At 37.6% G+C, this 9,652-nt stretch overlaps 2 protein-coding genes across 7 annotated transcripts; one reads left to right on the top strand and one right to left on the bottom strand.

Annotated features, from left to right (window-relative positions):
• The first annotated feature begins 476 nt into the window (after positions 1 to 476).
• On the top strand, positions 477 to 3,222 carry LOC131001363 (uncharacterized). Of its 5 annotated transcripts, none has more exons than XM_057927736.1 (7): positions 551 to 727; positions 1,059 to 1,126; positions 1,599 to 1,693; positions 1,790 to 1,966; positions 2,239 to 2,337; positions 2,436 to 2,678; positions 2,766 to 3,222. In XM_057927736.1, the coding sequence occupies exons 3-7, from the start codon at positions 1,610 to 1,612 to the stop codon at positions 3,078 to 3,080; spliced, it is 918 nt and encodes a 305-aa protein (XP_057783719.1). In that variant the 5' UTR covers positions 551 to 727; positions 1,059 to 1,126; positions 1,599 to 1,609; the 3' UTR covers positions 3,081 to 3,222. The 5 variants fall into 5 exon arrangements, with proteins under 5 accessions (XP_057783717.1, XP_057783719.1, XP_057783718.1 ...); XM_057927735.1 differs by having other exon boundaries at positions 562 to 727; positions 1,596 to 1,693; XM_057927734.1 differs by having other exon boundaries at positions 477 to 1,126.
• A 1,074-nt stretch (positions 3,223 to 4,296) lies between these two features.
• On the bottom strand, positions 4,297 to 8,658 carry LOC131001355 (2,3-bisphosphoglycerate-dependent phosphoglycerate mutase 1-like). Of its 2 annotated transcripts, none has more exons than XM_057927724.1 (8): positions 8,182 to 8,658; positions 7,151 to 7,425; positions 6,824 to 7,047; positions 6,467 to 6,585; positions 6,228 to 6,384; positions 6,040 to 6,141; positions 5,832 to 5,951; positions 4,297 to 4,700 (listed from the first exon to the last, which is right to left on the bottom strand). In XM_057927724.1, exons 2-8 carry the CDS (start codon positions 7,422 to 7,424, stop codon positions 4,653 to 4,655), a joined length of 1,044 nt encoding a protein of 347 aa, XP_057783707.1. In that variant the 5' UTR covers position 7,425; positions 8,182 to 8,658; the 3' UTR covers positions 4,297 to 4,652. The 2 variants fall into 2 exon arrangements, with proteins under 2 accessions (XP_057783707.1, XP_057783706.1); XM_057927723.1 differs by having other exon boundaries at positions 8,099 to 8,199.
• Between the last annotated feature and the right edge of the window lie 994 nt (positions 8,659 to 9,652).

The following is a 9,652-nucleotide window of genomic DNA, read 5'->3' on the forward strand; positions in this document are numbered from 1 at the left end:
AAATTCACTTCCCACCTGAAAAATTCACTGTCCGCCCTACGCGAAAAAAAAGCCCTCCAAAATAAAATTAATTAGCGCCAATTTATTTATCTTTTTGCTCAATTTTCAGTCATTTGGGGGCTACCGAATTTTAAATGTTTAAATAAACAGGATCATGTTTTGGGGGCCAAATTAAAATCATATCTAAGGCCTACAACTACAATACTTGTAGGGACACGTGTCCGCATTTAAAAATTACACAAGAGCATAAATTAAAACCACCACCTTTTGGGAAAACAGTGATTTTATTAGACCGGTAGTATTACAATAAAGAAAACCGGAATGAACAGTAAAGTGTTTGAGCCGAGTGGATTTTTTTTGCGGGACACGTGTTCGCATCTGGATGCGATGCGCAGGTGCGCATATGTCCAGGGTAGACTTTACCGTTTGTTTGTGTATATATTTTGTGCTTGCTTTTTTGGGCGTTGTTTCGTTTCGGCTGCTTGCATCTTCCTTGTCGGCTTCTTCAATCTCAACCACATAATTGCAACTGCCACTGCACACTTTGTCTGAGTTATTGTTCTTTTCTTCCATATTTTCTTTGACTAAAGTTGATTAGCATTGTACATCAAATATCGAGTTTCTCTATACGTAGTATTTATTGTACAATTCCGTTTTCTTAGTTAATACTAGCCTCAAAAGTTGAGTGATTGATACATGCACAGAATCATCGAATCCTCCAAATTTTGTACGTATATTCTATATCATCTCGCCAACTCATTCGTGATTTGTTTGTTGAGTGCTCACTAATATTCCTTCCAGAAAAACAATATTGAATTTGTTCAAACCGGAAGCATTCTTTTATATTCATAATATGCAGCATTTTGCACATGGCGTCCGACATGTCACGCACCCACAACAGTTTTTCTATATAATATATGAATTTTCTTGCACATATATAATTTATACATAATCGTCAGAAACAATGGCTGACTCCTTTCTTCGCATTTTTCTTTGCTTAAAGCCTGCCCTTTTTTGAGAGTTGACCCTTCAATCTCTTTCTCCATCTCATTTTTCAGTTTCTGGAAAGAGATCACGATCTTCATAAACCAATTAATTTATTCTGGGTAACCAAGCACGACCACAGGTATCTTCTTCTTGATTTTATTTTTCTTTGATTATTTTAATTTATGCTTTTGTGGTGGGGGAAGTTGACTGATAATGCGAACCCATAAGTTTTATTGTTGATTGATGGCTTCAGTGTTCATCTTTTTAGATGCTGGATATTTATTGCTTGCTCTTCTTCTATTCTTCTTGTTTAATGTGGCAGAAAGTTGGTGATTATATGGGAGAACAATGCTCAGTACTGTGATTATTTAGTAATCTTTAGTTTATGATTTTATCTGCAATTTGGAACAAAAGAATTCTACATTTACAACTGATGGTTGGATTTTGGGTGAATTTCAATTTTCAAGCCAGCGTTAATGATGCTTAGCTGTTTGCTGATGAACTTGAATTAAGGTGTTGGAATTTCCTTTCATGAGCAGAATATTACTAGCAAAAAATTGACAAGTAGTATTTTTTTTATTACTTATATTATTTTCATTTTTGAGAAGAAGAATTGACAAGTATGAGTAATGTGAGTAATGGGCAAAAGAAATCCACTCCAGATGAGTGCGAAAATTCTTCACCTCCTGAAATGGAGCAAGCTAAGGTATCTTCACTTTCTAACTAAACCATTTAAACACACACACATTTACTAGATTTGAGCGTGTATGACAAATTATGTTTTGATGCACATATGCTACAGATTAATGAGGTGAGACAGCTAATCGGGCCACTGTCTGGTAACCTCGCGGTTTATTGCTCTGATGCATCTATTTCAAGATATTTGAGAGCACGAAACTGGAATGTTAAGAAGGCCGTTAAAATGCTTAAAGCAACTCTAAAATGGAGGGAGGAGTTCAAGCCAGAAGAGATTTGTTGGGTAATTTCGCTGTTACTTATTCTCGTTGGAGGAAAGCCTTGGTAGATTCTTGACACATTCCCTTAATTAATTCTGGCCATGTAGTTGTGTATGATTTCAACTCGCCTGCTCTTCTTCATCTGCTGCTGCATTTGTATAGATTCTATGGAATGTATGTTGTTCGTCCTTTGGTAAAAGAATCATGTGTAGTTGCTAGTTTATCTCTAGCTTGTATGCTGAGTGAGGTAGCATTATTGATGTAGCAGTTGTTTTCTTTACCAATTCTACTGTAGGATGACGTAGCAGGAGAAGCAGAAACCGGGAAGATCTATATATCGAATTACAAAGATAAGAATGGAAGGTCGGTCCTCGTCATGAGACCTAGGTGCCAGGTTAAATCCATTGCTCTCGACTTGAATCACCCACTTTCATATATCATCATGTTCATATGTCTGAGCCACTCTCTATTCTCCTTGACTCCTGTGTGCAGAACTCAAAATCGATAAAAGGGCAGATAAAATATTTGGTTTATTGCATGGAAAATGCAATTTTAGATCTTCCTCCGGAACAAGACCAGATGATTTGGTTGATTGATTTCCACGGTTTCAATGTTTCGCACATATCAATCAAAGTTACACGAGAAACTGCCCATGTACTGCAAGAGCACTACCCAGAGAGACTAGGCGTAGCAATACTATACGACGCGCCCAAGATATTTCAACCATTTTGGATGGTATCTTTCTACTTCTACATGCCATTTTCTTCTTCTACATGCCATTTTCTTCTTCTCCTATTAACCATGTGACATGGCTTATTTCAGGTTGCCAAACCCTTCCTCGAGCCTAAAACGGCTAACAAAGTCAATTTTGTGTATGCGGACGATCCCAACACAAACAAGATCATGAGCGAGCTGTTCGACATGGAAATGGTGGAGTCTGCATTTGGTGGGAAAGATGACTCAGATTTCAACATCACAAAGTATGCTGAGAGAATGAGAGAGGACGATAAGAGAACCCTTTCATATTGGAAAACGCCATCCCCTGCAACGCTAGTAGCTTCCCCAAGCTCGCAAAATTTGAACTCACAGAAATCCGATGCACAACTCAAGTCTCAAGATAAAGAGCACATCAGCTGATACTGCTTTGATATGTAATAGCTAGACACATTTATTCAATTAGCATCTACTCTTAACTTATCAACATTTAAGTTTAGCCTTACTCATCTATGTTTACTCAACTCAAAAGGTAATAATACCAACATCTTTTATCTCTGGCAAATTATTTGAGCCAAGTGACATTGTGTAGGGCTGGGAAATTCGGGATCGGGTATAGGGTACCCGATTACCCGACCCGAAAAAATCGGGTATCGGGTACCCTATACCCGAAAAATTCGGGATCGTGTATTTAGGGTATGAAAAAATCGGGTATCGAGTATACCCGATCGGGTATCGAGTATACCCGAATTGTTTATTAAATATATTTTAAACTATTTAATTAAATTTAATATGAAAGTTAAAATTAAAACTAAAGCCTAAAAACTAAGCTGCTCTGTTCCCATTTTCAATTCCCAAATCCCAAATCCCAATCCCAATCCCAGCCCCAGTCTGTACTCCCGCCCGGCCGCCCCCCACTCCAGAAATCGTTCCCGTCTCCGGCGACCCAGCGGCGCCCCTCGCCCGCCCGCCGTTCTCCTCGGCCGTCGCCAGTGGGAAGCTCGCTCCCAGTCCCACTGCGACCCTCGCCCAGTCGCTCCGTCGTTCCGCCTCCGAGCTCCGACGACAAGTGAGCTTCTTCTTCTCCGACGACAGGTAAACCTCCGTCCACGCAGCGTCACGCCGTAGCTGAACCTCCGACCCCGCAGCAGCACCGGCGCCACCTCCGCCCTTTTCTCCCGTTGTGCCTCCATAAACAATCCCCGATTACCTTTAGTTTTCCTTTTCTTAAATAATAGCACATATTTGTAAATGGTTTGACTATGTATAATCTTCAGTGAGAATTATTTTTCTGAAATATTTGTATAGTTTTGATTGTCGAGATTTGGAGTGAAAGGCACCTCCTTTGGGAAATGATTTTCCATTCTGCACACATGTGTTAAGTTGCTCTGTTTTGTTAATTTGGTGAAGCTGATCAACTACAGGTATGTGTATGTAATTAATTCATTTCCTGGGGTGATATCAGTCGGGTAATTTAGGGTACCCGAATACCCGACTCGGGTACCCGAGTCGGGTATTAGGGTACCCGATTTTAGAATCGGGTTCGGGGTCGGGTAGGGATTTTGGATGAATTTCGGGTTCGGGTAGCCGATTTTTTCGGGTAGGGTACCCGAACCCGACCCGATTCCCACCCCTAACATTGTGTAAGGCATCAACCACTTTGTTTATTGCACAATACATATGCCGTAAGGAGTTCCAATACAAATATACAAAAATAAGATCTTGTACAGAAGTTCTGTAACTACATGGTACAACATTCTTAAGAAGTGCTCTTTTTTCAAAGTTCTCATAGGTTCAGATACAACAATCAATCAAGAAAATATGACACTAAAGCTGCTAGCGAAAAGAAAACAGATCCACGGATAATAGATCAGCACAACATCAAGCAGAGAGCACGATTGCGACTGTGCTTCTTCCAGGATTCTGATATGTTTACTAAGAAATTTATTGGAACACATACTCTGATAATCATATACCGGTGATCTCATATCTCCATCAGGATTGAAACATTTCATCTAACTTCTGCCTGTATTGAGCCAAGCGCTGCATTACAATGCCAAAAGGAAGAAGAGTGAACTTGTATCATTGATGAGTTCATACATATAATAAGTATAGGAAAAAGCAGAAAAAAACAAAAAAGAGGATTAAACAAAATGGTTTGTTATGAAAACTTCAGACATAATCCTTATTCTGTGATCAGGCAAGTATGGAGTTCATAATGTTTGGGGACCCCATTGATCATATGATGCATCAGTACAACTTAGATAGAAACAAATCATGTCTAGTTTGACATAGGACAGATGAAAGCATCCAATCCCGCTGAAGACAAATGAAATTATTTCTATCCAGTATCCACTTTATTTTTAATGGTAGGAAATCCATGCCAATCAAACTAAACTGAGCAAAGAGTAAACTTTTCTGGGCCAAAAGCAGAGTGCTAAGCACCGTTTTTCTTTTCTTTTTTATTATCCTTCTTCGAGAAAATCAGTATTTCGTAATATACAAAATAAATAAATAGAGTCAACTTAGACAACCAGTCCCCCTTCACATATTTTTTTGGTTCGAAACTTGTCTTTTAAGGATGTGTTCTCTTTGGTTGTAAATTTATCATGAGAAAATGAAGGATAAAAAAATTCTCCCTTTAAATTCCTCCTTTCTTTTCCCTCATTTTTTACAAAAGAGAATTTCACCATTTCTCATTCCTCCTTTTCACTCCAAGGAGGGATAATATTATCCGTAAATGAGGGAAAAGTTTATCTCACATTTTCTCATGATAAATTTACAATTAAAGAGAACACACCCTAAAAGTAATGCAGTTAGTATAATCAATGAATGAATCAGAAAATCAAAGTGAGATGTAAAATCTGCTACTCTTAGGGGGCATTTATTTATTTATTTATTTATTATTTTTAAATCCATCTTAATAAATAAGGGATTATCCTTACTAGCCTAATCCTCAAAAGTAAATGCCCCCCTCAGAGAATTCTTTAAATCCTAGAAAATTTCTGCAACTGTGTTTTTTAAGGCAATGTGAAACTGCATACCTTTATCTCAACAAAAGAATCAATGGATTGCATAAAGAAATTCACAACATTTCAACAATCATCTTTTTAGATCATTTGCATGATCTCAAACAATGATCTCATTAAGAATCGTAGCAAAAAAATTGCATACCTTAGTGTAAGCATAAACACCAGCTTCAGTTGGTGCCACAGGGCTACCTCTGCGAATAAATCTTCCCTCTTTAAAAATGTAAAGCATCGGTATTCCAGTTGATAATTCCAAGCTAATGACCTGATAAGAGAAAGATATAGCTTTTATACTTGCACGTAATATAAATCAGAACAAACTACCACCAAATTCACTCGGCCTCAATTCCCACCTCTTGAGAAGTCAGCTTGTCCAGATACATGATAATGGACCTCAGTGAGTTTCCATGGGCCGCAATCATCACGTTCTTCCCAGACAAAAGCTGGGGCTGAATCTGTTCGACTAAATAGTTATCATCATGGCACCTTGAATAAGCATTAGGCGAGTTAATACAGAGGTTAGGAGAAAGTTGTCTCTTACAAATTCCGTGAAGTACGCGACAGCTCTCTCAGCACACATTTCCAGACTCTCGCCGTTTGGAGGAGGTGTGTCATAACTGCGTCGCCACACATGGACTTGTTCGGTTCCATATCTATCGGCTGTTTCTTGCTTATTCAGACCCTGTAGTTCTCCATACCTACATAGAGTAACTCACGGGTCAGGTATCGTGTAGTGCAACCAACACGAGGGCAGTACTGAAGATTGCCTAAGTGACTGACATTCTTTCGTTTAGCTGCCAAGCAGTGACAACTGGAATGCATTGTTTTTTAGTATCTTCACTAAAAATTTGGCTCCATGCTCTCGCTTGCTCATTCTCATCATGCAAAATAATTGGAACCTGCATATAGAAAATTGTGTGTTCAAGATCTTCGTCTATTACGATGCATCGGAGCCTGAGACTTTTGCTTAACTCATGCACAAACGAACCAGAAAACACCATCTCCAAAATGTTAACATGAAGCCAATACGCATATTCCTATACCTTTAGAATTTTTTACGTAATCTCGTTGAATTGCAATATGGATTGACAGATGCACTCTATTTATTGAAGAAAGGATATTACAACGAAGAAATACCTTCTTGCGACGATGTTCAGTCATTGCAAGCATAGCAGTCATCTGTGCACGAATTAACGAAGAAGTATAGATCATGTCGACCGGTATGTTGCTGATTCTTTTGCCGGCTTCGATAGCTTCTTCCACTCCCTTCTTGGTGAGTGGCACATCAACACAACCTGTGAAGAGGTTCTTCTCATTCCACATAGACTCCCCATGCCTGATCAGAATTAGTGCAGCTTCATCTGAAATAATGAAAGAAATCATATCAGGAAAAAAAAAAAAAAGTCGAAATCTCTTCCATTGAGGAAACGCGCAATCACTCTGCCAACTTGAAGGATGCATTACTTGATTTCTTCTTGGAGTCACTTGAGGTGCCGCTTGATGGAGACAAAACTGGGTCAGGGACCGCAGTGGTGTGTGAGGCCGATGCCTGAGTCACAGGGACACTTCGCCTCCTAGAGCAATAAGTTTCTCTTCTTGTCAAAGCAATATCTAGCTTGACACCTTTTGAAATCAACCTAAATGAAGCGATTCCATTCTCCTGATTGAGGCAAGAGTCACTGAAGTAACCGCGAGATTGAAGAGTCACAACTGCTTGGTGATATGCTGTGGAGGCCATTCTGGATAGAACAAAACGTAATGAGTTCAGAAGCTGCTTAACGGAACTAATATGGCTGTGCTCGATAATATGACAATTATCATATGATGAAAATGACCACATAATTTTCTGGTAATTCACAATATGAAGTTCTGCAAACTGCAATCTTAAAGAGATGGGAACATGGCCTAATTTAGTCAACCATCCAACCAACTTCAAAATATGATATACTTCAAGAGGAAAACTGAGGAATGAAAGAAATCACTCTTTTCATTTCTCTATGATGAACTTAGAGAGTTTTTCTTGTCTAAAACAAGTAATGGAGAACATCAAGATTGAAAATTGAACATCACTAAATTAGCAATCATAAGCTTTCCCTGGTAAGTGTCAACTGAATCAGAGGTGATGCTACCCTCAAGTCAAAGGTCAAATGTGCTATAAAATCGAAGATCATCAAAAATAAGAAATCAAACCAAAAACATCACAACCTAATTGTAACAACAATAAAAATTAGATCTACCAACAGATTTCTGTAGATGATCATGTTCATATACTCGTATCTACAAACCTAAACATGGAATAAAAAAGGACCGAATACCATATGTATTAACGTAACCAACGCAGCAAAAATAACAGAAACAAAATAAAAGAACAGAAAAAGTTAGAAAAAGAACACAATAAAATAAAAACTTAACCTTAAAAGACAGGAGACAATAAAAATCAAGAGAACAATTAGGCAAATGCAAGATTAGAATAGAGAAACGGAGAGAGATCTTACATTTATATAAGGACGAAAATATATGAAGAATCAAAAAGGGATGTTCGATGAAACCGAGGAAAGAGTGTATTTCAAGAAAGCTGACGGAGAGAAAAATGGCGGTTGCATTAACTTTTACATTTAACAACGGGGGCAATACATGCAAATTTCTATTTGAATTGAGGAAGCGACTGAAAGATCAAGGAAAGAATGGGGGAGATGAGTGAAAGAGGTTTGGATTGTTGCTGTAGATGGTGAGTTGTAATTTAGCGTACAAATTGAAGGGTTGGTGAGGGAGGGAAGGGGCAAATTCAAGAACTGGGGAAAGTGGCCCCTCTCTAATTTGTATTGTTTGAAGCTGGCGATTTGGTGCTGCAAATGGACAGGAAATAAGGGGGCGTGTGGCGTCTCTCACTCTCACGGCTCTATTTCGCAACTCCTACTGTGTGTTGTGTGTTTCTTCGCGCATTTATATTGCTTTTCATTCTTTTTTCAAGTGGTCACTATAAAATTAGTTTCATGATGAAATCAGTTTAACAGTAACATTATTTCAACGTACAAATGTTACTTTAAAATAATAAAGTATCATTTGTATATTGAATTAGTGTCATTGTGAAGTCGATTTCACAAGAATTTTTGTGTTTTTTTTATTGGTTAGGTATGGAGTCGTGGAGAGAAATTTGTTTTGGTTGGTTATGTTGTTTTATTTCATTTCATCTTTTATCAAGGTTGTATTTTATTATTTATTCTGTATTTTTTCAGGGAAAAAAAAAAAGAAGGAAATGAGGTGGTATGATATAGTCTTATCTAAATTAGTTGGACTCGATGATTTCGATCTTAAATAGACCCGTCGGTCAACGGTTTCGATTCAGAACAGTAATTAATGGATCATGCCAAAATTAGACTCTTCAAGAGCAAGGATTGAATACAATTCTTGCCAGTAAACAGGTTGTTAACTGCAAGGCCGAATCGCCGATTAATCGTTGATTTTATAGAGTAAGCTCTACCCTATAAGATTAGCGATTTTGGGTGAAAATCGATTATTTTCGAGTCGTAAGCAACACTAGTATGATACTTTCTTCGTCCCCCAAAAATTTGTCCCAATTTCCTTTTCGGATATCTCCCAAAAGTTTGCCCCAGTCTTTTTATTTTCTATTTTTGTACATGATCTCATCATCAACTTTGTAATTATCATCATTTAAACACTATTTTTGTATATGACTCGCCATCAAATAATTTTTTACTAATTTTTATTAAAATTCGTGTCATTTTCTTTATGGCAAACTTTTTAGGGACGAAAGGAGTATAAAATTATGATCGGTGTTATCACCGATTTTTGGTGAAAATCAATGATTCGAAATCGTAAGCAACACTAGTATGATATAAATGTTATATATAAATTGAGCAAAATCTGAATAACAAATATAAAAGAGCTAATTTAGAAAATATTTAAATAAACGAATAGATTAATATAAAAAAAAAATTATACGTT

Source organism: Salvia miltiorrhiza, chromosome 8 (genome assembly GCF_028751815.1).
Source record: "Salvia miltiorrhiza cultivar Shanhuang (shh) chromosome 8, IMPLAD_Smil_shh, whole genome shotgun sequence".
Taxonomy (NCBI): Eukaryota; Viridiplantae; Streptophyta; class Magnoliopsida; order Lamiales; family Lamiaceae; genus Salvia; species Salvia miltiorrhiza.